The sequence below is a fragment of the Xiphias gladius genome, chromosome 12, assembly GCF_016859285.1.
Source record: "Xiphias gladius isolate SHS-SW01 ecotype Sanya breed wild chromosome 12, ASM1685928v1, whole genome shotgun sequence".
Taxonomy (NCBI): domain Eukaryota; kingdom Metazoa; phylum Chordata; class Actinopteri; order Istiophoriformes; family Xiphiidae; genus Xiphias; species Xiphias gladius.
The window spans coordinates 13,284,552-13,312,458 of record NC_053411.1 but is presented as its reverse complement, the minus strand read 5'-3'; the positions used below and the strand labels follow the sequence as shown (position 1 = coordinate 13,312,458).

The 27,907-nt window shown below is 42.2% G+C and overlaps 1 protein-coding gene across 1 annotated transcript; it reads right to left on the bottom strand.

The window, feature by feature from the left end:
- Nucleotides 1–217: 217 nt before the first annotated feature.
- tesk1b (testis associated actin remodelling kinase 1b) lies at nucleotides 218–27,564 on the bottom strand. Its single transcript, XM_040141035.1, has 11 exons — nucleotides 27,304–27,564; nucleotides 25,750–26,480; nucleotides 12,267–12,388; nucleotides 11,982–12,030; nucleotides 10,642–10,788; nucleotides 9,807–9,889; nucleotides 5,513–5,603; nucleotides 4,656–4,739; nucleotides 3,463–3,549; nucleotides 2,311–2,407; nucleotides 218–2,222 (listed from the first exon to the last, which is right to left on the bottom strand). The coding sequence occupies exons 2-11, from the start codon at nucleotides 25,933–25,935 to the stop codon at nucleotides 1,090–1,092; spliced, it is 2,079 nt and encodes a 692-aa protein (XP_039996969.1). The 5' UTR covers nucleotides 25,936–26,480; nucleotides 27,304–27,564; the 3' UTR covers nucleotides 218–1,089.
- Between the last annotated feature and the right edge of the window lie 343 nt (nucleotides 27,565–27,907).

Here is a 27,907-nt window from a genome sequence, read left to right as displayed (position 1 = left end):
TTCCTGTTCTTCATGACCACAATAGTTGAAACTATTGGGAACTTGAACCTTGATCGCACAGGAAAATAAGGAGGGAAACACTAATATTACAAAAAGCTCGAGTCGAAGGTGTGTGCAATTTTAACCTTTAACGTTCAACCAAAGGACAACGATTTTTTTGTCTGTTTTGGACAGACCAACATGGCTAAAAAAGAAAGAAAGGAAGCAGATACATGTCTGTATTCTATCTTTTTATTCAATGCCATCTTTAAATAATAAGAATCTGTACATCTCTTAAGCAGGTCTTTGACCATTCATTCCCAAAAGTAATAATGATATCAATAGCTTCCTTATTTACAACAGTAATACAGTTGAAGTGCTTATGGAGATCATACAGCAACAAAAATAGTCATAAGAATGGTGTAAAGCACACTTTACCCTTCCTCTCTCTCTCTCTCTCACACAAACACACACACACACACACACACACACACACACACACACACACACACCTCAGCAGTGCACTATACACCTCTTGATAATGAAATACATTAAAGCAAAACTGCCTGTTCATTAAGAAACAGCACCAAACATCAAAAATCATTGCAACAGTAACAATAAGCTTAACATTCCTCATTTCAGCATCATCATTCATCAATATCATCAGTCATAAGAACCTTTACATCCGCGAATATACAGGATCTAACCAGCTGGGCCCCATACCGGAGTGTTTACATGCTGATCAGTTCTGGATGCTGCCGATCATCAGTCAGATCCATGCAGGCACAGCTGACATCTCAAGTTGTGAGACCCTCAGCCCAGCAGAGGGCGACACAAAAACAAAAACAAAACAAAACAAAACAAAAAAAAAAAAAAATTACCAGCACAGATGCCAGCTACTTGTCCTGCAGCTTTCATGGAGAAAGTCAAAAGTGTGTATTTTAGGAAACCAATCTGAACACTCAGAACATCTCTGCACCAAAAAGTGTGTCTGGAAAAAAAGCAGGGTATTGCTTTGTTAAAATCTGTGCAAATTTTAAGAAGACCCACTTAATTTCCAGGGAAGAGCTTTGTCTTTACTGCTTGTATTTGGTGTTGAGAAGTCAGGGTTTATGTCTGCGCCCCCGGCAAGGCGCGACCCGGCTCTAGGCTGGTGGTGGTGGTGGTGGGGGTAGGGGAGGGCGCCAGACCCTTGGAACCCGGACAAAGCAGTCCACGTGAGGCTGCGTGGTCCCCGTTCAGGTTCTTGTAGGGGTTTCTGCGTGGTGGAGCTCTGAGACAAATGGAGGGGAAGCGGAGACCAGCGAGGCAGCAGCCAGGACAGGAAATCACCTCCTCCTGGTCCAGAGAGTGTCCGCTACTGGAGCCGAATGGGGACAACCCGGCGGGGTCGCTGGGAGAGGAGTGGTAGCCGTTGTTGTTGGTCGTGGTGGCGGCATTGGTGGTAGGGGTGCTCCATCCCAGCGGTCGACTAACGACCACATTGTTGTTGTCCAAATGAGAGAGGGGAGGCAGACATGGCGGCCCGTTTGAGATGGCAGACCCCCAGCCGTTAGAAAAGGGAGCGGTGGAGGATTGAAGGGGGGTGGAGGACTGCGAGGGAGGAGGGGAGTGTTTGGAGTAAGGAGATGAAGGGCTGTCTTGTGTGTCCGGAGAGCTGGTGCAGTCCATGGGCTCCTCTTCCCCCTCTTCCTCCTCCTCCTCTTGGTCCAGCAGGTCCAGTGACAAGGGCTCAAGGGTCAGAGGAAGACCTGATTCACCTGCCAGGTTAGTCTCACTCCCTTCCCTGAGCTCCCTCTCTTCTCCTAACAGTCTGTCTTCCTCGCTCTCTCCATTTGTCTCACCGTTTATCTCAGACGGGGAATCCTCCTCGGTGAGGACAGTGTTTGGCGCCGAAGTGAGGTGAGGCGGAGGCGTACAAGGCAGCGAGTGGCAGCGTCTGTGCCCCCTGGGCAGGTCAGCGCCGTCAGTCTGAGTCGCAGAGGGGTCGTCACAGTCTGGTGGCGGGGGCAGGGTGAAGGTCAGGGAGATGACCGACTTGCTGGGAGTGTCGAACAGCTTGATTTTGCCACCTTTGAGGTCCTCTCTCTGAGAGAAGGGGTTGACACGAGCGGGAGGTGCCAGGTTGACGGAGGGGGGTGTGTCCGGGGGGTGGAGCATGTCGGATTTGCTGCGGGAGAGGCGAGGATCTGATGGGAGGCAGAGGGATCGTCTTCGCAGAGGGCCAATAGCTAGAGACACAGCTTTAAAAGGAAAAATAATCCAGGGTGATTAGTGGTAATTTTCTGAAACAAATCTTAGTTTACTCGCAGGTGCCTAGTGAGGACTCACCTTTGACCGCTGGCTCGTCCTTCCGTTTCCTCTCAGCCTGTCTCCTCTCCAGCTCTGCTACGATTTGGGAAAAGGAGGGACGGAGCTTTGCATTCATCTGGCAGGAAAGAAAGATTCAACAGATTGAACAGGAGCATGACGGACAATCTTTTGACAACTGCAGTGCGAAAGGTTGATTTAATCACCTAAATTAATCTAGACTTTGATTTGGTCATCAAACTAAAGTGAGGATCAGGTGGGTAGATGCCTCCTGATCTGCCCCTCTCACTTTAAACACAGTTTACAGAAATGCTCCATAATTACAATAAACATGGCAGGACCATTAAGAATAAATGTATAATGCTCCAGCATTATTTGGCATCTGGAACAAAAGAGAAAAAACAAAAGCCTCTTTTCCTTATCACAAGCAACCATGTAGATCCTAATAAACTTTATCATTCATCGGGTATGATTTATAGAGTCCTGCCTCCTATTTTACACAGTCGGCCGAGTTAAAATGATAAAAAAGTAGGTCATGACTCATTTAATTTCTATTTGCTCATATGCTGTATATAAACCATCTTGGAGAATATCCATGAATTAACGTCATGAATTAATCACTTATGCCTTATTTAAGGGCGTTTCTCTCTTAAGGCCTGAACCCATAAAAACATTTTACAGACTGTTCAGACCCTCAAATGAGCACATTTGCTGCATTTCCTGATTTATTGCGCTAGTTTTATTTCCTTTTGCAAAGAAAAAAAAAAAAAGGAAAAAAATTATAGTTAAGTCACAAATTTTTTGGACAGTGCTCTTAAAAAGGCAAAAAAAAAAGGCATGCTGCTTTCCCCTTGTTGGTAAACTGACAGCATTCAATTCAGACTCGTGCCATGTTGGGTGGGGTTACAGAAATGTTTCTAGAGAGAGTGTGCCATCTTGACTTTTGCGGAGAAGTGACTCTGGTTTATTCAAACAAGAGACCAACATATGTACTGAAGTTGACAGGCGTTAGATACACCTGCACCTGAAGTTCTTCAGACTATTATGTAATCACCAACAACAGGCTAAAGGCACAAGTGACCCTGCACCAAAGAGAACAGCAGAATAGACAGATGACAGGGAGGTAACAATATCATAAATCGGGGACAGTGTATTGTCAGATGAGTTTCTTACATTACAGCAGGCGATGGCCAGTTCCAGGAATTCTGGAGGACAGTCTCCCACCATCTGCTGAAAGGCCTCCACATCCAAACCAAAGTCCTATAGAAAAGCACAAAGAAAGTGTCACAGAATGAGGGTTTAACCTTCATGTCTATGGGTGCATTGTTCCCCTAGGTCAAAAGAAATCTAGATTTTGTATATTTTCTTTTGGGATTTGCTTTTAAATATGTTTTAAGAGCCCTTCAAAAATTACATGGCATGGGGAGAAAAAAAAAAAAAAAAAAAAAAGGCTTTGATTGAGATTTTAACACTGATGCCGTGTCCTTAATCTGTATTACATACTACTACTCTACAGTATGTAATGGAATATTACATGTGCCATTTTTGCAGTTAGTATACAACAGATTCATTTATTGTTTGTACTGAGAGATGTCATCAAACTGCAAATTTGGAATGCTATTTCACAATGAAGAAACCAAAACTTTCGTATGATATGGTTCTGGCGCTGTTTCACAACCATTTGCAATTTGTTTTTAATTTTTTTTTGGCAGCCGTGAGCAGTTCCCATATTTTGTCTGTGCATTGCAGTACGAGACAACAGTGAACTAATATAAAAAGAGTTTTAGATATACCTAGTTTTGTTGCTTCTTCCAGTTTTAACACACGGGGCAACTCGAAAATCTGCTGCAAATGTCTATGTATGTAATGATCTGTCTCAGATCACACATCATAAGGCATTATATGCACTGAGTGAGTTGCTTATTGTGAGCCCTTTAGCAGTTACATTTTTGGGGCATGCAATCTTCTGTTAAGGTAAGAAAGTCAGCTTCCCGCTTGTCCAACAGCAGATTAAATTCCAAAACTAAATATCTATCATTTTGATTTTCCAAAATCATATCGGACAATGGTGAAACTGTTGCTTAAAGTTACGAGTTATTTTGACACTTATGCTTGCACAACAATCATGTGCTGGACACTTGAAATACTGGCAGACTTCAGGCACAAATTCAGTAACTGTCCTAGAAGATGACTTGCAGATTATCAGTAATACCTTTGTGCCTTTGTGACAGAGGTCACACAATTATATAATGCGGGGCTCAATGAAATGAGACATGCATGAGATGAGTATGTGATGATGATGATGATTATGATGATGGAGCGGGGGAGTCGTTAAGGCACTGCGATGAAAACGCCGTAATCCGTACCTCAGTGCGTGGCAGGATGTCAGGGTCGGCTTGTATCCTCGCAATTATCTCACACAGGATGATCCCAAATGCAAACACGTCCACCTGCAGAGAGAGGAAGACGAGGTGATGAGCACGAGGTACGCAACGAAAGGTAAGGATGAAGTAACATGAAACAGGAAGACAGCATGCATGACTTTTATCTAATCAAACTTCATAAATTTGTTAATTTTTTATTTAACGCCTTGACAAAACACTCAAATATTCTAGTGTACAGATCAAAAAAATATTGGTTAATTTTGTTTTGTAGTTGGTCAAATTTTTCTAAAAAAGAAAGCAAGAAAAGTATTATTTATTTATTAAGTCTTATTTCTTTCAGGTTACAATTAAATATGCTTTACTTCTACATACTTCTACTTAATCTACAAATTTTACTGTAGACATGTAGGTCTGAAAACCTGTTGATGCAGGTTATGTGGACTTGTATAATTTTTTTTTACTTTTTGCAGTACAATCTAAATATATGCACTACATTCTGGATCTGGTTTATACTTATTTGTGGTTTCTCGGAGCCCAGACAGGCTGCATAAAACTAAAACATTATAATCATCACTTCAATGCAACTCTAACAGGCAATCAAGATTTCCACCAAGCAATACAGAAAATACTAGTAACCCAGGCCAAGGGACTACACCTCTTATGTAACTAAATTCCTGGTTCCCTTCGACATAATAACTGATTTATTAAATAGTTATTGCTTTACTTCGCTGCCTGGTTCCTTGGTTTATTTGAGCAGCTTTCATCACACACATTGTGGACCTTGAACTCTTGCAACAAACTGCAGCTGGAGAGTAATGAAGAAAGCGATCCGTCAGTACCTTCTCATTATACACCTCTCCTCGGAGCACCTCTGGGGCCATCCAGTAGGGGGAGCCGACGACAGCCAGGGGATCCTGGTCTTCTTCCTCACTGCAAAAAAAAGAGAGGGACGAGGAGGGGATGGATGGAGGAGAGAGGAGAGAAACAGAGGGGAGCTTGATGTTAAACCAGCACTTAGAGGATCGAACTTGCTATATTCAGTTTTCCTGCATTACAAAATATCACTAATCAGTATAACAAGGTTTCTTTAAGGGCTTATCCATCAGTTTAAATGAGTGAATCTGAAAAATAAATCTTCACAAAAAGGCGAGAAAAACAGACCGACGTTTTAATTGCTGTTTAACTGCTTTCACTGTGGTTGGCCTGAAAGTCCCCGAAATAAAAAAACTGAATGCAGCTCCAAATAATATCTAATAACCCTCACCATTAAAAGGCTGGTTCAACCAAATTATAATATAAGTGAGTGGTACCCAGATAAGTTTTAGTTTTATTCACCTTGGTTATGAGATTGCCACCTCCACCCCAAACACTGGAGGTGAATGAAAATTTATTTTCAAATTAATTTCACAACATCTGAGTTTGAAATGATCTGGGTATAATTTGGGGGACATTGCTTTAAAGTAGTTGATGATGAGAAAGCTTTAATGAATCAATTCATTAGATATTGATATTTATATCAGGCAAAAATTGTAAATATGCAAATATTCTCTGGCTCCAGCTGCTTAAATGTGAAGTTTACAGATTTTTATTGCTGTGTTTGATGTTCTATTAAAATCCAATATATACACATCAGTTTATTTTGGTTTTGAACAATTGAAGATGTCTCCTTGTGCTTTCAGAACCTTTGATGGTTATTTTTTTAAATGTCAGGATTTGCTGTTTTTCTTCATTTTATGTGACAGAAAAAGGAATATCTGCTGGTTCTGGACCACTGGTCGGAAAAAAACAAGCAATCTAAAGATGTCATCTGGGATTTCAACAACTTGTGATGGGCATTCATCATTTTTGGACATTTTCTTGGACCAAACGATCAATAGAGAAAATAATCTGAGAATAATCAATGATGAAAATATTCATTACTTGCAGCAGTAGTAAAAGGGGTCGACGACTACATGAAATATCTAGGTATGTGCATAAGGATAAAGTAATGCATGTCTGTGTCCAGACTTCACCCAATATTGATGCATGAGAGACAAAAATATTTTCCTTTGTTTTCCATTTAGGATCTCTGCCATTTGTAAGAGACTGATGATGTCAACAGATAAACAAGCGATCAGACAAGAACAGTTGAGCAAGCAGGCATCGCGCTCCATTTCATTAATGCTGAACCCAATCTAAGAGGGGTTTTATGAGGTGAAATCTAGCGCTGTGTTTGTGTGTGTCTGTATACTTCCCTTGTATCTGCGAAACTACAGTGTTTTTCAGTTATGCCGAGATATCGTTGTGAAATTTAAGCAGCATAAAAAGGAAGGAACACATGAATGTGCAAGGACAACGTGCTTGGAAACATGCCTGCGTACGCACACACACACACACACACACACACACACACACACACACACACACACACACACACACACACACACACACACACACACACACACACACACACACACACACACACACCCTGCTGGCAGATAGTTCCTCTCTGTGCTATTTCCATCTGCTACTGTGGGTTATGATGCTGCAAAAAATACAAGCAGGGAAGTGATGGCGGAGGGAGAAATGAGATTCAGAGACGGTCATGGCTCCCAATGTAAACAACATTTGGAGAAGTGAACCGACAAAATCAAGAGTACAGAAAGCAGCAGAGGGAAAACAGCTACCAAAAAAAAAAAAAAAACCTTATAAAATGAATAGAAAAGAATTAAAGGAAAAACTCGGGAGGGACTATGGCAGCGTAAAGGACAAGAGTGCCTTCTATGAGGGCAGAGAGATCCAGTAAGGCAGAGAGAGCAAAAGGAGGAGGACTGGAATAGTTTGACCTTATTTGGAGTGCTTTTCCTAAAACCCCTTCATCTCCTCTCCTTCCCTCCTTCCCTCTTTCCTTCCATGCCACAAGCACAATGCTAGCAGTCCAACACACACACACACACACACACACACACACACACACACACACACACACACACACACACACACACATTCGAGAAGGGTTGTCAACAATCATCCATTCTCTGCTAGTGCTCCACTACAGGATATAACAGTGTTTGACTGAAAGAAAAAGCAAACATGCCCTTGAAAATGACGGAAACACAATTCACCGGCTGCTTTTGAAACAGAGGCTGGAGCAAACAGACGCTTCATGTTTTATAGGTGCAGGAATGCACAGCCGTTAAGTCAGGTGGAAGCCTCAGCCTCACGAGAAAAAAGTCAACTTTTTAGCCTTGTCGTTAGCCTGGTGGACATAATTTTTCCACCTCATTGGATTGATTTTGAGGTTTTAAAGCAGAAATTTTAGTAGAAAGCGTCAAAACCATTGAGGTTACAAGCCCCTCCCACCACCACTGACAATGACGCACACTTGTGTAAACACAAAAAGGTGGCTGGGCACAAACAGACCCACAGGAAGGAGAGCACACAGTAAAACGGCAGGCCAGGTTACAGTGGCAGCTGTCTTGTCTCAACGAGAGTCATGTGTTCCCTAAATGACTGCAGACAGAGCGAGGAGGGGAGGATGAGGCGCTAATGGCGCGAGTGAGGGAGTGAGGGAGTGAGTGAGTGTGTGCGCGAGTGTGTGAGTGTATGTGTGTGTGTGAGTGCACATGCGTGGGCAGGAGCCATGACACACTGGCTGCTGCGTTTCTTTAAAGTCAGCCTCGACATCCCAACAATTCAGGTGATGCTCTACATCGTTGTCAACTCACTGCCTGACTGTTGATTTGTTTCTGGAGAAATAATATTCATAAAGAAGACAAGTTGTCTAATTTGAGTCATGGGCTTATATGGACGCCAAGGAGAAGTAGTGGGGTCAAGTTGTAACAGAAAAACAAAGTGCATTAGTGCAAGTTATGCACTTAAATTACAATTCATTTGATCTACAGCTACTTTTCTGGAATATTTCCATTTTGGAAAAATGATTTGCTGTTTTCCCAAGAGTTACATGAGAAGATTGATACCACGCACTTCTGAGTATGCATGAAGCTAGAGGCAGGTGGTGATTAGCCTAGCTTAGCATAAAGACTGGAAGCAGGGGGAAACAGATAGCCTGGCTCTGTTCTCACAAAGCCATCAGCGTGTTGTCAATCTGCTCATCTAACTTTGGGCAAAAAAAAAAAAAAAAAAAAAAAAACACATTTTGGGGATTTTATTCATGTTTTAACTACTAAAAGCCTTTTTTTCAGCTAGATAAACACATTACATTTCAGACACTAAAACAAGAAAATGTATTTAACCCGTACAGGAGCATGGCCATGCTTCTTCCCCATTTACTTGAGAGATACAAAGTTTTTCTGAAATTTTGAAGACTCATTTCAGATTTTTAAACATTTTCTTTTTCTTCACAATGAGTACCTTTACTTATCATACATGAGTATAGTTACTGGCTTTACTGCTAACACTTTCGCACAAGTAAAATGTTGAATTCTTTGCAATGGAACATTTTCCCCACTGTGCTATTACTACTTTTAGTTTAAGTAAAGAATTTGATCATCCAACACTATGAGAGACATGATGTCACTGGAAAACCAGCTGAAGAAAATAAAAAACACACGAGAGGATGGCTGTAACTCTGCTGGTTATTTATAGTCAGCACAGGCCAGTGGTGAATTGATGGTGGAGAATAAAAGATGTCACGTAAATGTCAGTGCATATTAGAGGCACAGCTGCAAACGGAGGGGAAGAAGCAGAGAGTCTGTCGTGCGTCATGGCCGGTCACATTAAATATTGACACCACCTCTGCGAGTCAAGCTGCTGTCTCTGCTACCTCCTCCCCCTTAAAACAACGCCTGACAATATTAGTAATAATTGTTCCACAGAGAGAAAGTTGTGTCGGAGAGGGGGAGTTTTAACCACAATATGTGCCCGCATATTCTGGAAAAACTTGACTCTGCTTTGGTGTGAGCAATAGGTCTCATTTTTTGTGACTCTGTCTCATCGGACTGACTCCGACAGAAAAGAGAAGCTGTGGGAGGTTTTTTTTTTTTTTTTTTTTTTTTAAACATTTGCACAGGGAGATATGGCATGAAGAATAACAACACAAAGAGAGAAGTGGAAGAATGTAATTTATTGAGCGTGACTTATCTAATCACAGTGTTGATAGAAATTTTGATGAATGGACTGTTATGGACTGACCTGTAATCTGGGATTTTCTCCGCTAGACCAAAGTCTCCAACCACGGCCGAGCACACGCCGCCCTCCCAGCGTACCAGGCAGTTCTGCAGAGAGGGTCAGAGGTCACACACATCCCTTTATCTCCCCAGAAATGGTCTATTTCTGTGTTTTTACACAATGAAGGGATTATTTCACAATGTCAACTTCTTAGCAGCTATATGACCCCAATCTCTACTCAGAATTTGCGAATGGCAAGCAGTTTCCAGCATGTCAACATTTCCTTCGCAGACTTGCTGCTTGATTCGAGGGCAAGCACCTAGATTTTTTTCGGTTATTATTTCTAGTCCGTTTTCCTATTTTGTATTGCTGGTCCCTGTTATTTGGACAGACTGATGTTGGAGGCTTGAGCCAAAACCTTGATTTCTGCAAGGCGCTGGGTCCCCAGAAACCTCTGGGGTCCTGAAAACTCCAGGTTCAATATCTGGCAAATAATTTGTTGTAATTTAATCAGTCGCAAATATGTTTTTTAATACTGTATGCATGACAAAATCACAATATAAACTGAGAAGATAAGGGCCTTAAAGCAAAACCTGATTTATTACCTAATTTTTAGGCACCGTCTTGTAGTGGGGTCCCACGTTAAAATCTAGTTTTACCACTTTTATTGTTCAGTTTATCAGTTTGTGTTTGAGCATCTACATGTTAAGTGGCTGTAGTTCCGTGTGCATTAGTGCACATAATACATATGTATCGCTACCTCAGGTGCAGTGCCCCAGTGGAGCGTCAGTCTGCGCTGATGTTCAGCGATGTGTGTGTACTGTACGTGGGCTGTGATGCATGTGTGTATTATCGTCACCTTGGAGGTGAGGTCCCTGTGGAAGATGCCCTTGCTGTGCAGATACTGCAGTCCCCGGGCGATGTCCAGAGCCAGCCTGAGCCGTACGCTCCAAGACAGGTACACCTCGCTGCCCAACAGCTGCTCCAAGTTCCCGCCGTTGATGTACTGGATCGTCAGGATAAAAAGCAACATGAGAGATTCATTAGTAATGCACAGTGCGTGTATCCCATTTTTAAACTGCCTAAAATAATATGAGAGCTGCTTCTAATATTGGCTGGGGAAACAGGAATGAGGCCTAGGTGATTACCACGATCTACCAGGACCCCCCCTTTGACATTTTATAGATTAAACTGACTAAAGCATAATCAGTACTGAAAATAATCATTAACTGAAGCCCCAAAATAGTTGAACCACAAGTTTTATCCACCTGTCCATCAACTAAACCTCTCAATAAGCGTATTATTTAATTCATTAATAATAATAAAATCACTCATTTTTAAAATCGCTTTGTCTGTGAAACCTGCTGACCTGTTTGATCAATACAACATGATGAAAAGCTATACAAACACTGCCAGTACATGCGTCAGAACTCCAAATCCCCCTCTTATCTCCTGCTCTCTCTCTCTCTTTTTCACTGGCGAGCTGCTCAGTTACCGGGGCAACGTCAGGTCAACCCATCGCATCTGAGAAACAGGTGAAATGTCGTGAGCTGCCTGATCCCTGTCTCTGTAATACAGTCAACTGGGGCCTCGCTGGTCAGGCCGTCAGAGTGGATGCTCTTACTGTGCATTAGATCAAGTAGGAGTTCATGTGGAGAGGCGTGTTTTTATTCTAGACATTAAAGACTTCAAAAAGGGGAGAAATGTCAAAATATGATTTTCAAAAAAGGCTTTTTCTCCCCCGTGATCCAAAACAAGCACCTGATATCTAAACACCCATTCACACCTTTATAAAAGGTGTGATTATAAAGGTGTAAACTGATGTAGATGTGTCTATCCCATCAATAGTTTAAGAGACTAGGTATTATAATTATAATTATAATAATAATAATAATAATAATAATTCATAAGTTTTAAAGTAAAGGATCTAAGAAAGTAGTACCCTGGAGTTGGTGTTTCAAGAGTGAATCTCCATCAACTGCATAAAATGTAGAAACAAGATCAGCTTGAGATTTTACTTGGTACGAGCTTATCTTGTTTTATACAATGTAGGCCACAAATACAGGCCTGTAGTTGAATTAAGAGACAGAGCTCACAATCTAACTGAAATAGTGGTCAGGCGATTGGATATTTTACCGAAATCAATCTGCCTTACATCACGGTTTGGTATCAGGGAATAAGGGTTAATTAGTGTCTTACCTCTGTGAGAGCGTGGAGCTGCCCCTCATGGACACACACCCCTATAAACCTGGTGGCCGAGCAGACAAACACACCACTTCATTAACAAAAAAGGAGAACAACAATTTCCACACCCACAAAAGATATTATATGAAAAGTCACATGGACCAGACATAACAGATCCGTCACAGGCATGTGAAAGAAAGGAGAGAAAAGCAAAACCAAGAAGATATTCCCTTTCATATTTCATAAATGAAATCCAACTCGCAGTAATCAGAAATATGGGAGTCCCAGGGTTTCAGTTACCTGAGTATGTTAGGATGGGATAGTCTGTTCATGAGCTGGACCTCCCTGAGCATGTTGGCTCTGTTACTGGCCAGGATGTTCATCTTTAGAGCCATCACCTGGCCTGACACGCGATGCTGCACCTGAATCAAACAACACACACAAAAAAAGAAAAAGAAAAAAAAAAAAAAAAACCCCACATGAATGCTTCATTTTGATAAACTGAAATAATTCACAATTTGACACAATGCGAAAAGATGTCAAAAATCCAAGTGCAACATTGTTTGTGTAGAAATCGGAAAGCTGGGGATATTGTGCAATTTAGCATTAGAAAATATACTTTTTTTTTATTAAACAAAGAAAAAAAAAAGAAAAAAAACTGGCCCAGACGCTCCGTAGCAATTAATGCTTGTTCCACTTTTCAAATCAACCTATTAGTAGATTGAAAGTACCTCAAAGTACACATGAGCACATATAACATATTTCTGAACAGAACAGGCCTGCAGCACGATATTTATGATGATAATTTATTTATACATGAGTTAATACCATCTGAAATAATACAATGAAACTACCGCTCAGTGCTCGGCAATATTCCTGGCCATCAAACATCAGCCGGCCAGTTGAGTTTTTCTCCATTTGTTTTGGCTGTTTCTCTGCCCCAACCTGCTGCTATGGCAGGGTCTCCGTCTGGTATGGTAACCATGGAGACACGACATGCTCCCCCCTCGGGCTACGTGTTCATGCGTATTTGCCTGGCGAGACTTTCAAAAGAAACGCACACAAGCAGCAGACGAGTCCACGGGGGGAAAAAGTCAGAGGTGTTTCTGAGTCTGCGAGTGTGTGTGTGTGTGTGTGTGTGTGTTGTATTCGCGGGTCTGCGAAATCCCAGTACTATGTGTGTAATTACCAGTGTTAGATATTTTTGAGATAAGTGTGAAGGCAAGTGTTGGCACCAACTAGAAAGGATTGCTGTTCAGTTTTCTCATAACTCTTTTTACAAATTTGTATATATTTTATATTACTTTAATGCTCATCTCTTGTATTAATGTATTTCTCTACTAGGGCCTAATCTGTAATTGCATACATGATTAAAGACTGACTTGATGAAAATAAATGTCTGACTACAATATTTTAAATTATATTTGCTGTCTTTTGTCTGTACATTTCAAGTACTGCTGGGTTTTTAACCTCAACATCTCTTTAGGTATCATCCAAAATGCATTTGTAGCGCAGAGCATTGAACAAGACAAGAGTCTACATGGTGAAACAGCTGTGTTAGTTTAGCATGTTGGCATGCTAACATTCGCTACCATTTCCCACCATTTCCCAGCACAACTACAGCTGAGGCTGATAGGAATGCCATTAGTTTTGCAGGTATTTAGACAAAGTATTGGACAAATCAAAATTTTAATTATGGCATTAAAATGAAAAGTCAGAAGATTAGGATTCATCTTCTGGGCACCATGATAGTCTGTACAAAGTTTCATAGCAATCCATTCCATAGTTGTTTTCAGATATTTCAGTCGGGACCGTGGACTGACTACCCCAAGAGCCGTGTTGCTAAAAAAAGAATACAAAGTTGGCATCTAATTTTTGGTCCGAATCAAAATCTAAAATTCAAAAATCAAAATCTAAAATTTTAATTTATAACAACTTATAACAATACCTAGGCGGACTAAAAATGACCCGTCAATCAGTTTGACTAATAGCAGGTTGCTAACCTGTTTTGGTTGTGAGGTGAAGCTTTTGTTTGCATTTTGGCTCAGGGATCAGACTTTTACTGCCTGACTGCAAACCAAATTTCCTTCGAGCTATTAATAAAGTTGAACTGGCACTACAGGGTTTCGGGTTGTGTCTTCATTAGTGACATGAGCGTGTAATGAAAGACTTGGGGGAGGGAGAATTGGGGGGGGGGGGGCGAGTGGCCGAAGTCACAAGTGAAGAGCTGAAGTCAGTGTGACACTGGCCTGGATCTCTGCTTGGCCGAGGATCAGAGTGGTGATGGGAAACACAAAGCCTATTAGAGACCAGACCAGAGTGCAGTGAGTAATGCTATTAACACACACACACACACACACACACACACACACACACACACACACACACACACACACACACACACACACGACAAAGGCTGCCGTCTCCATATGAACAGCCAGTCAATGAGAGTCAGTCTCTGCTGCACTAAATCCTTTCTCCGCTGAGCCACTTGAGGACTCCAGCCTTTGGCAAAGTGCTACACGCATGCATGGATGCACACATGTAAATCACACACAGATCCAAACATACACTGGGTACAGTAGTTGCTTCCTCTTGCAGAGCGGGAAGTCCGAGCAGAAATTTAAACACGCACAACAGGAGTGTGGAGGGGGTGCAGGACTAATCTCTGCTTCTCTTTATATATTTACAGCACTTAGAGGATGAGGCGGACTCACGCAGCTGGTAGACAGAGCTCCGTAGCCGATTAGGCTTCTTTATACACAAGGAGCTTCCTCCTGCTTCCATTACCACAGATTTATCTGATGCACAGGACCATGGGGCTGTGCATGGCTTTGGATTTACATCACACTTGTCGGCCTTTTTTTTTTCTGCACACATCTGCCCTCTCACTTAATTGAAGAGAGTGTTACATGCTTGTCTCCCAGCCCCCCCCACACACACACACACAAAATACACACTCAGTGACTCACATAGGCAGGTTACAGTGCAAACGTGAGCCAACTGCTGATGATGCAGCAGTGGTTGGAACTGCAACGCTGCTTGACCCAACTGTTTTGTCCCGACAGTTTTTAGCTTCCCAACAAACAACCTCTCACTCATCATCATTACAGGGCGAGTCTGTTTGACTCAACACGGTGCTCAAGTGCAATTTGGGCAACCTTTTCTAAGGTGTGTACATGCATGCTGTGTCTCTGTCCGTCTGTCTGTGTGTCTGTCTGTCTGTCTGTGTGTGGTGTCTCTTAACTATCTGACAGGCTTAACTCTGCAAAGCCACCACAAGAAGGATATGGTGTGTTTTTTTTTCCCCCCCCCCACATGCTTTATGCCCACTGCTTTACCGGTCATCTCCACGGACTAGCCGCTGGAATGCTGATGTCCACGCCTACATAAAGATTACGCCCACAATATGGAGCAATTACACACACACACACACACACACACACACACACACACACACACACACACACACTCCTATGACAGACCTCTGCTAGCATGCACGCGCTCAGACACTCCCTAAAGCTCTCCTTCAAACATACTCGGCCTTGTAAAGTACTGCTGTCAGCAGAGGAAAGGTCACAGGCATCTCCTCTCCCTCTCACTCTGTGCAGCCAACATGTGTGGCGATGTCTGTCATTAGCTGGCGGCCCAGTGAGGCAGACTGATGCACAGCGAGACAGAGGGGGAGGATTTGTCAGAAACTGCAGATGGAGGATGCACACAAGGGCAAGAGATGTCAAGGATTTTTAAAATGTCAAGGATTTTAAGGTTTTAAGGATTCTTTACACTGAATATATAAAGATTGTATTAGCAGAGACATGGCAGGAACATTTGTTTCAGTCTCACAAAAGGCCAGAAAATCAGTTTAACTGACATATGGAAATCTCTAATGCTTGAAACAAACAGAAACTCGGAGTTTTATTTTGTTAATGATGTTTTATCATTGTTTTTGTACACAGGATTTTAGAAAACGGATCAAGACTCCAAAGTCCAGGGCTTTTGACTAGCAACCAAAAAAAGTCTGAAATCTTCTTTTTCCACATTTTCTTTAATAATTTAGCTGCAAAAATATGTTCTTGGCAAATTATATCTCTAAAAATAATTACTTAAATGCTTTTTCAAAGTCATTCCGGCAATGCCAGGAATATAATGTTTGGTAGAGAAATACCAGTTCCCATTATTTTATAGGACTTATTGTATTTTTAATTGTATTTATGTATATTTGTAGCCTAAAAACAGTCAAACTGAAGGTTTTCCACACTAAAAAGAAAAAAAATTTGAACCAGGCTTAAAGTGAAATTGTAGAATATGAAGTTCTTCTCAGGACATTAAAACACCCCATTTTCCTCAAACAATACTGAGAACATGACCTTGGTGTCCGCCACAGCCCTTTTTAGGGCAGATATTCAGTCGATGTTTGTGATTATTTATATTTACAAAAGTACGTGGACAAATACTTTTCAGGTGCACCACATACTTTCATCATGTAATTGCAATTCTGTAGGCGAAAAGAGAAAACTCCCTGCAGAACAAATTACATGCTGCTGCAGTTTCGCAGAGGTGGAGTGTGGTTGAGTGTGACCATGCACGCGCGCGCACACACACACACACACACACACACACACACACACACACACACGCACACACACCAGAATGACTTTGCCTGCGGACACCGGGTTAACCCCAAAGGCCTCTTTCTCCCTCGTAGATTTCATGGTTACTTCACAATTTCCCACCTAAAGAGACCACTGTTATCATTTCATCAGCTGAACGTACACATTCATAAATTTAAATCAACTTTTAAATAAACCACACTGGGGTCTCCAAATAAACAGTGGGGATTGTCAGTGGAAATACATCAAGACTGCTCTGAAATCTATTTCTTGTAGCCATAAGACTCTGCAAAGCAAAACAATAAGATCTAAATGTTTAGCTCACAGCTAGGTTGTTGTTGTTTTTACATGAAAAAGTACCTGACAGCCAGACATAAAAACAGGATCTACTCCTGTAACCTCACCATGATTAAATACATAACTTTTGCAGAATTTTTAAACCATACTAAAGCACAATTTCTCCTTGGAATCAGCATTTTGAGCCATCACTTTAAAAAAAAAAAACAAAACAGGAAAGCCTCAACCAATGTCACTTGTGAGCTTCATGCTGACTTTTGAAGAGACTGAGTTAAGTCCCTGAGTCGGTGGACTCCACTTGCTCTGCATGTGTGTGTGTCGGTTAGGAGACGTAATTTTCACGATTCTCAACAAAACAACACAGCGCTTAGGCCATTGCCTGAGGCTCAGCTCTCAGTTACAGCGTGAGGACGCACAGAAAGTGTGTGAAAGTGTCAGAGTGAGAATGCATGTGTGCAGGCGACTGAGACGAGGCACCCGGCCAACCCGGGTCCATCAGTGAGTGAGTGGGGGGGGGGTCCCCTCTGTGCGGTTGAGCCGGGCTCAGAGAAACAACCTGATCCAGGAGACGCAACAGTCCAGATCCAACACTGATCTTACCACACTTAAATCTCGTAACACGACCAATCCACATTACAGTTTCTTGGTCAGTACCATAAAATTCAGTCTTTCCGCTATTACTTTAATTAAATCACAGCAGGCCAGTGACTCAGTTTTTAGTACCACGGCAATAACTAGTCCCCTGTAACTTTTGAAATGATCAAAACCTCCTTACCAGCCAATTTGGGCTCAAAATGTTCTGCTTTCTCTATTGTAATAAAATAAAACTTACAGGAATCATTCTAGCATGCTGTGAGTGTTTGGGAAGCAGAGAAACAGTTACAGCGCATTACCACATAATGGTTAATGTAGGATCCGGTGTTTTTGAGTGGAAGTCGTTATGGATTAAAAGTCATGATAATCTTGTCCCCCCGTTTCAATTTTGACCATCTTTAAAAAAATTTAAAAAAAAAAATAATAGTTAATAATAATAATGATAATAATAATAATAATAATAATAATAATAATATTTGTGTCTAACAAATCCCCCAACTTTTTGGAACTGCAATACTAAGTTGCTGGAGTACTCTTAAATCACCCAAGTTTCGAGATTTGAATCCCCAAAGATTTCTGTCAACTCTGAAGAGTTTTTGCAGGGAATGTGTCTTTGGTAGAAAGCAGTTCAAATGAAAAAAACAAAAACAAAAAAAACTGTCTCTAGTGTGTTCTGTGGATTAACGAGGATGCACTTTCTGGAAAGAGATGTTGCTGCTGCATCTTTAAAATGTCACTTCTGATTGCAGTGAGCGCCACACATTTAATGCCAGTCTTTTCCACTGTATCAGGGTGGAGGCAGAGATTTCGGAGACAGTCGTCTAACAACCTGGGTGGAAGAAATACACTCTGTGTGGCTTTGATAACACTAGAGATAAATGAGTATTTGCTTTTTTGGCGTTTCGGTCAACTAACTCTTTAAAGCATGACGGGAGATGAAAATTAAAACAACTGAGCTCAGCTCCACTACAAAAACATTTTTGTGATGCTGGCTAGACACACACATGCAGACACTGATCCTTTGTTTAACTTTATTACAAGCGAGCTGTTTTCCGCGAGGTCCAGCTACAGACTACCACACTACCAACATGTGGACGGGAGGACACACTCATTGCGCACCGACGTAAAACACACATACGCTGTCTCTGGTAACCATGATCTGGAGGATTATATGCAAACAGATAATGGTGCAACTCCTGCCCAACACTTCTCTATTTTAATCCCGGGTCAAGTTGAAATATTTTCAGCAATAAACATGGTGGTTCAAGTGAAGACAGGCACATGACATGCTCAGCGCTTTCGTGTTTGTGTGGCCGTGCAGAACGTAAACAGAGCTAAATACTTGTGCAGTGAGTGGCAACGGAGCAGGCCCTGACTGGAGCAAGGGAGGCGAGGAACAATGAGGGAAAAGTGCTACACTAAGCCACTGATGTTCAAGTCTGCACTGGCTCTCCCATACCAACACCACCACCCAAAAGCAACACGGACACACACACACACAGCCTCCTAATCCTGAACACTGAAACTGCTCACAAGCACAAACGTGACAGCTGATGATGGATAGTGTGTGTGTGTGTATGCAACCCCCCCTCTCCTTTATTGTCTTGTTATCTTCCCAGAGATGAAACTCTTCCAGCAGCCAGGTTTTTACTAAGAACTGGTCGCATCTCAACACGTCCTGATGGGAGAGTCCCAAAATCAGAATCTCTCCCTCTCATGCACAGCTTCAAGATGAGTCACGGCTGAACTTAACCCAAAACTGATAGGATGTCAAAGCTGACTCGTCTTAAGAAAGATCATGTAGTCAATAACAAAACTTAACCGAAATGAAGAGGACTAGGGCCGCAACTAAAGCGTATTATTATTATTACTTTTCCGATTAATCAATCATTCATTTATTCTATATAAGGTTTTGCCTTCAAATTGCTTTAGGTAGCCCTGGTGGGGTTAAGGTGCTGACCATGAATCACGTCATCCCTGGTTCACATCCAAAATTTGAAATTCATTCTCGCCGCTCATTTCCCATCAGCTTTCCACTGCTGGCTATCTAATTAGGGCTTAAAAAAATGCCACAAAAAAAAAAACAATTCTTGAAAAATGCTTTTCATCCAATCAACAGTCCAAAACCCAGCGATATTCAGGTTACATTTATATAAAAACAAAAAAGCATTAAAAAAAACACGTTAAAGTAGTAAGAATAAGTAAATGTTTGGCAGTTTTGCATTGTAAATGACTTAAATCTTTAATAGATTATCAATTGTTGTTAGTTAATTTTCTTTTGACTGACTAATCCACTAATCAATTCAGCACTAAAGATGGAAGTTATGATAGGACTTGGATATCGATATGATATTAATAACATTTTTCCATTAGGAAAATATGTGACGATTAGAGCTGAAATGAAATCGTTTTATCACTTAGTAAACAAACAAAAAAAGACACTGATCTGCAACCCTTTTTATAATCAAATAATAATTAACAATTTTTTTTAAAGCAAAAATGCCAAAAACATTATTTATTTATTTTTTTTTTTTAAATTTATAATAAGGTCTACAATAAATTAATCAGCATTTTTCACTATTATCTGGATTATGCTTTTTACTCTATGTACCAAACTATTATGAAAATAATAATCATTAGCTGCAGCGCTAATGACAATATGGCAAAGTATGCAAAACTACAGAACACTATAAAAAACAACACAATGTTAATCTTCAGTGCAATGTAACACGTTTTGTGTTACAGACAAAACGCACATGTGAAAAACAAACTTTACAGTTTAAGTCATTAATATGTGAATTTTGTAAGAGGACAGCTTTGCAGTTTTTGTAACATGATGTGACCATCAGAATACAATTAAACTTAAGTTGAAAAGTTGATCCTACTGAATTTTCATCAAACCACTGTTGTTGACAGATGGAAACTAGGCATACACAACACAGACGTACACACACACAAGCAGTGGCACCACAGCAGTGTTTGGCAACCCATTTCCTCTGACACAAGCAGCTGACACACACACACACACACACACACACACACACACACACACACACACACACACACACACACACACACACACACACACACACACCCCACACTCCAAATCATGTTGACAGTATTTGTCCTCTGGAGACTCCTGTCTGTTTAAAATCTCTTCTCTCTATCTAAATTACTCTCTCTCGGCTTTTTATCATCATATCTCATGTGTGAGCATAAAACGACCCCTACACACTCACACATATCCATCACTAGACTCTAAATCGGGCCAATCACTGGTGGTATGACAATTTCCACGAGGACTAGTTTTGTTATGGAAAAATTCTCAACATGTATTTCAACTTTAAAATTTTGCCTCAAACTTTTTGGCAGCAAATACCAGGACAAACAGTCAAATCAGCCATGGAATTATTCCTTCTCCCAATGTTAATGAAAGAATGGGGAGTTAAGTGAAGCAACGAGACGATAAAAAACTCTCAATCTGGATTCTATGGTTTAATGATGAGCAAAAAAAGAACAACGTTTGTCTGGGTTTACGAAGCCTGACAGATATTTTTAGACTGAATCAACAGAGAGCAGCAGATTGAAACATTTTCAGTCTCAATATTTCACTTGAAAGGTTGTTTGCTGAATGAGAAACAAGACACTTAAAGTACATTTATCCATTTTATTTGTAAGGGACTGTGCACAATGTTAAACATTTATGCTATTATTTGATGTTTTGTACCAGAACTAACATACATACATACATACAATACTTTAAATATTTCAACATTTTGGGAAATACGTTTATTTGCTTTCTTCCTGAGAGTTGGATGAGAAGGTCAATACCAGCTTCATGTCTATGTGGTAAATACACTGTATATGCACCGCCAGTAGCCGGTCAGCTTAGCTAACAAAAACTGGAAACAGGGAAAGCGCTAGCCTGGATCTGTCTAAGGACATGTATTTTTTAAAAATCTGGCACAAAACCATAACATGCAGTTTTTACACTTTTGTTTCTGCACAGATCAAGAAAACAAAATATAATGTGTTAGAGGCGCCGGTAGGTGGAATTCGCCATCTTTGGCTAAGCTAGATTCAGTTTTAGACTACAAACAAATGTGGTATCCTCTCATTTAACTTCTTACACGAAACTGATTTTTTTTTTTTTTTTCCCTAAATGATGAACCATTTGTTTGAAACTCTTGATAAAAGTCATGTTTGAGTGGTTAGAGCTGGCTAGAAGATATCCGAAAGACCAACACTGACCACATTTAAAACTCAGTCTGATCTTTAACAGACACGACTGCCACAAAAACTTAAGCACTGAAGTTGCCTTTGAGTATACTGGGGGGCTCCGTAAGCTTTTGAAAACAATGTTGTGAGATTTTCATGTCTCATGTAAATTATGGAGAAGGGCCAAATGAGAACCAAATCTGATAAGAAGTCGGTTCTGTGTTTCCTGGTTCTTAGACAGCAGGTGTTATCTGTATTAGCAAATATATAAAATATTATCAGACCAGAAACGGCTGGAAAACGACACGCTAATGCAGTAATCCATTTAGAAACTGAACCGTCCTGTGTGTTCAAAAAAACCCTGCAGCCCTGAGACACAGAATAAATAATGACCTGCAGTTAACTGAGCCGTTTAGTGACGGTGCAATTTATTTTTGATTGAGGGGTTTTATGTTTTATTGCTTTTGAGCCTTCAGGTTTATCAGGGTTGCATTTGAAGCTGATAAAAAAGAAAACAAAACCAAAAAAAAAAAAAAAAAAACCCCACACACACAAAACAAAAGCAGGAGTCTTGAACAAGCCAAAGCTGGCAGTACACACACACACACACACACACACACACACACACACACACACACACAAAGAGAGAGAGAGAACTTTCCTTGGAAGAATATTAAAGGAAGATGAAAAGCAGCACCTGAAGGATTTGTCTTGACACGTGTGCCCCCCCCCCCTTTTTTTCTTGCCCTTTTATTTATTAATTTTTTTTCAGATTGCACAATTGCACTCTGGAGAGGTGAATGGCTGTCTCTCTGCCTGCCGCGAGCGTCCATTGATCTGCACTGAGGACTGAAGCTCAACAACAGCGCGCACAGACAGACACACACACACACACCCGCGCACGCACACACACACATGGCGGGAGGCCAGAGCTTTTGTAGCCAAGCGCAGGACATTCATTTCAAAGCCTGAATGCAAGTATATGCAACATATACATTTTAGTGGCCTCTAAACTTAATAAACAAAAACATCCCAGAGAGGTTTTGCAGCAGAACAGTCAGGCCCTTTCCTCTGAACTAAAGCAGGACACAGGAACAATCGTTCAGTCAGCAATGTCAGCAAACTTTTTAAATGTGACTGATAGCTGCGGTAACAATTTTGCATTTATATGGCACTATCAAAGGGCAAGCTGATCCAAACCTAAGTGCCAACTTGACAAGCCAGCAGTAAACACGGTCACATTTGCATGCTCATTGGCCATTCAAAGGGCAAAGCTGAGGGAGTGGCTTCTGAAGGCTGAGTGGCCTGAAGAGCCTTTTTTAGAAGAGGAGAATTCACAAGAGGGAAGTCACAACACAAAAAGTCTTATTTGATGAGCTGAGGGTCGACTTGGCCATGCATTTTTAAGACTGGATTGTTCAGAGAGCACATCTAATTAAGAATTGAGCTTGAAATGTATGAAATGTCACAATCCTGCATTTCCACTGCGTTAAACCTTCCACTTCACCTCTCGTTACTGCACGGCTCAAATATGGTAGCATGGATCACCGTTGCCATGCCAAGCACACTGACTCAACAATCCTGCCGATTTTCACAGTTCAACCTTTGCAGGTTATGGTACATTTCTGTTTACTTGTCATACCAAACATGTGACCCATCCCACATGGGGTTACAGACCAACGCTGTATGACATCTTCAAGATATCTTCTGGGCACACATATACAAAGGAGAGATGAAACAATTAAGTTGGCAAGTTAGCAGTTTTTAATGATTTCAAATCTCGTTAAAGTCCTTTTGAAGGGTTCAAGATTCCCAAAAATATGACAAGCATGTATCCATTGACTTCTAGTGGGCCAAAGACATGAGACCTTGAACTCTGCAGAACAGACTGACACCTCTGTCTGACGCAGGACTGATAGGAGGAGAAATATCCAATTACACTCTGCATAACAGAGATAAACAGCTCTAAATTTCCCTCATAAAATACATATTTGCACATGTGGCGACCTGCATATAACCACAATAATCCGAACTGTCTAAGAACACTGAAATGAAGCCATTTTAAATAGCATCACGCCTTGCTAATCTGATTTAACTGGAGAACGCTGCAACTGATAATTATCATGACAGATTTCTTTAATGATATTCATGATTCATTGATTTATAATCTAATCTAAAAAAAAACCAAACAAACTCCAAAATAGTGAAAAACGCCCATCACACTTTCCCAAATCCCAATGTGACATTTTCAAACTGTTCAATTTGTCAGACTCAGAGATAAATCAATTTACAATTACATAAAAACAAAGAAAACCCATAAAAACTCACATTTTTTTGAAAAAAATATTTAGTTTTTTTCCTATAAAATGACAAAAATGATGAAGATGATTTATTATTATCAGTCACTTCTCTCTATATTTATTGGCATTTTTTTTTTTACAATATTCATTTTCCAAAGGTCATCTATGAAATGTGGAGCATTCATTCGTTAAAATGTGGATCCATGTTCTGCTCCATACTAACGTGTTATGTGGACTAATCACGCTGACACAATCAGTGTGTGGTGTTCACTGTTATCCAGCTTTGCAAAAAAAAAAAAAAAAAAAAAAAAAAAAAATTACTTTTTTTACTTATTTTTATCTAAAAGATATTACAACACCTCACAACTAGATCAAAGGGTGAAAATCTATCAATTGAGCCACTTTGAGTGTATGCGTTTGTATAGTTTAGGGTTCATTTCTCAGAAAGGAGGAGGAAGGACTATAACTAGTAATCGTCTCCTTATAATCAAAACCACAACAGTTAATCAGCCATCAAACCTGCCTTATGTACACTGCTCGCACAGCGCAGCCTGATATTCAATGTTCAGAGAGAAACTCATTCATTATGTCAGTGTTCATCCTGGATCTTATTGAAGTCTTGTATAAAACCAGCTGCAGGCTCCATATTCAGCAGGTAACCATGAAATCTCTTTAAAAACAAGCTGGTTTAGGTTCTTTCCAATTTAGAGGATGATTCTCAAAAGATTTAGATTTTCGACTCTGTTGCTTTAATGTATACTGATTATCAATTAGGCCCTATAACGCCCAAGATAAAATTTGTGGAGCTCCAGCTTCCTGAACATTGAATGCATCCAAAAACTTCTCAGTACCTATAAATCAATTTCAATCAAGTGAGATAAATCCTTATTAGCGTAGCCTGTAAATCAAGATCTCTTCTCAGTTCGTTTAAAGGCCGGCTACTCTCTGTGCCGTGTATCTCTCACACCATCGGCCCGGGCTGTGTGTGGCAACTCAGAGTGCTCATTAATGAGGCGTTCCCTGGAACTAGCCCCTATGCAAGTGAACTGCAGCGTGACAAAGGGATGAAGGCTGCTGGGGTCCGAACAGAGAGAGAGGGGGAAGCGTAGGGTTACTTACACGTGTGCCAGATCTACCTATCCTGACCGTATCCACTTACACACCAAAACACGTCGCGTCCACCTAGCACAACATGTGGGTCACTGCAAACGAGCCTGGAGAGGAGAGGACGAGCGGATGGGGACAGTGAGGTGTAAATTTCCACCATGAAACAAAGAAAAAAACCCTTCATCACCAACTTCCTCCTGCAAATATTCAGCCTTAGGCTGCTTTTTTCCTCCTTGGTGTTTGGTTCAGGATGCACTGGTTGCCATAGATACCCCTTGTTTCACTGACGGTGAGGGATCAAGTCGAGTCAAGTGAGTTAACAGGAAGTCAACAACTTACTCTGGGCTGTCTAGAACTTTGGTGAAGTTCACAATCTGTCTAATCATCTAAAATAGTCCCATAAATACAGACGGTTTGGTTTTGCGTATCCATGGAGACCTGCAGGATGTGCACATTAAATCTAGAGCCTGTCCTCGACAAGACACCAACCTAGGTGTGCGTAACAAAAGAGTACAGTTAGAAAGTGAGTCATAAAGCATCGTTGACCATACCTTTGGGGACCACACACACAGACACACACACACACACACACACACACACACACACACACACACACACACACACACACACACACACACAGACACTTCATCTCACCTTGAAAACCTCGGAGAAGAACCCCGCGCCGATCTTCTCGCAGCTGAAGTCATCTAGGCGGGCCAGGCTGGACACGGCGCTGCGCAGGGCCCGGTAGGAGGACGGTCGGATCCGGTTGGCTCCGTGGACGCTGTGCATGTGCGGCTCTGCCTCTCCCTCCTGCTCCGGCTCGACCCTCGTCTCCATCTCGGACGCCCCGTGAGGAGGAGGAGGAGGAGGGGGCGGGAGGAGGACGTGGAACGTGTGCGTAGTTTAAAATCCAGCACGACTACTGTTTACATTTCCCATGTCCGCCGCAAGGCCAAAGCGCAGGGCTCGCCGGAGGGAAGTAATGAGGAAAACGCTTAGTGGGGAAAGGAAATGTCGCAGCTCTGGTCAGCGAGCTCGTCGGTCAAATTCCTGCCCTGGTCCGGAACAGGCTTGCGTCTCTCAGTCTTTAACAAACTACGCAGCTGCAGCGGTGCATCCTGCAGAGTCAGTGCGCAGTTTGGGTGAAGTCCCTCATGCCGTGCAGCAGAGGAGGCAGTGCCGTTTTCTTTCTAAACTGCGCAGGCTGCTGCTGCTGTCTTGGCAGCGGCGTCTCTCTCGCTCTCTCTCTCTCTCTCCGTTTCCTCCAACTCTTCTCCTCCTGCAGTGGAAAAGGCCGGGGCTCCCCTCCTGGTTCCACCAATTGAATTCTGGGCTTCCAGTGCGCAACAGAGCTGCCTCACTGGCGCTGCAGCCTATAAAAACTGAAGAGGGACAGTGATGATGGGGGCGGAAACATGGGGCGTTAATTTACTAAATCATAAAGTGTGTGCATTGGATGGGACCGATCTGCTACCAGAACTCCTGCTCCCGCCGACTCGGCGTGTTGCCTAACTAGTGCGGCTGTCGGAAAATGATTACAGGTAGTAACAAAAACTATCTTGCGCTGACTCACAGGGCTTCGAGGCACGCATGACTGCAGCTCTCAAATTGCGCTGAACATTTTCTGTGCATCGCCACGAAGACAAACAAGGTGAAATTTGGGTTCACGGAGTGCATGGTACAAACAATAACGTCGTTTAGAATAATAATTAAAAAAAAATCCATCAGCGAGTGGTATGTAAATGAGGCTGTGTGACATGTTATCTGCTCGTCACTGATAACAGCCGTAGATGCAGCAAGATATCACGTCCGATTGTCACTGCCTGCACTTTGCACACACACTGGCTGTCTGCCTCAAACTGATCCAATCACTCGGACAGTATTTAGGGATCTCGTAATGGTCGCCGGGTCACACGCGTGCTGCCCGCGGGAGCCTCCTGATGCAGGAACCGGCGTGTGGCGGATCTTCCCACAGCCGGACTGCGGCTTGTTAAATTATGGATGCCAAACTGAGCGGAGTTTGCCGAGCTCGTCCGTCACGGAGTGAAGTCCCCCCCCAGGGATACACGGACGGACGGACGGACGCGCACACACACACACACACAGGCCGCCGGCTTCGCGATTCAAAGTGAAAATGCTGACGCGCAACTGGACCGCGATCGGGCTCAGACTCATGCTCGCCCGTGAAGCGGGGGTCTAACTTACCTGGCCTTGTCTTGAAAAAAAAAAACATAACCTCCTCATGCGCCGGTGTCCTCTGTTGAGCCCCGAGCCCGGATCAGCTGCGGCGTCCGGTTACCGACGGCTTTGTGTTTTTTTTTTTTTTTTTACTAATTAATCATCTTTGTGCACCGCCTCGAACCGCCTTCACGCACGCGGGCTTCAATTGGTTTCGTTTTACGTCCGCGCCGCCGCACCTCCGCGCCTGCCTCGCCGTGTGTTTGGCTGCATGAAGGAAGCGGAGCGGTGACTTTTGCTGCGCTTTATTGGAGGAGGCGAGGCGGGGCGGGCCCGCACGTGATCACCGAAAAAATGCACCTGTGGGGGCGCTTAAAGCGGCCCGGTTCTCACCTATCTGCCTGGCTGTGCCGCGGTACCCGAGCTCGCCCCATCATACGGGGCTACAGTGTGCACTAACCAGAAAACAGGCCTAGTCGTGCCGTAGCAAACCAATGTTTACGGAATGGAGAGCCTTCCTCCACCCACCACCACCACCACCATCTTCTGTGTGCACACCCAGTTGCCTCCAACTTCCCCTTAGTGCGCTGCACTGCACGGAGAACTCTGCATGGCAGCCTCAGCACGTGCC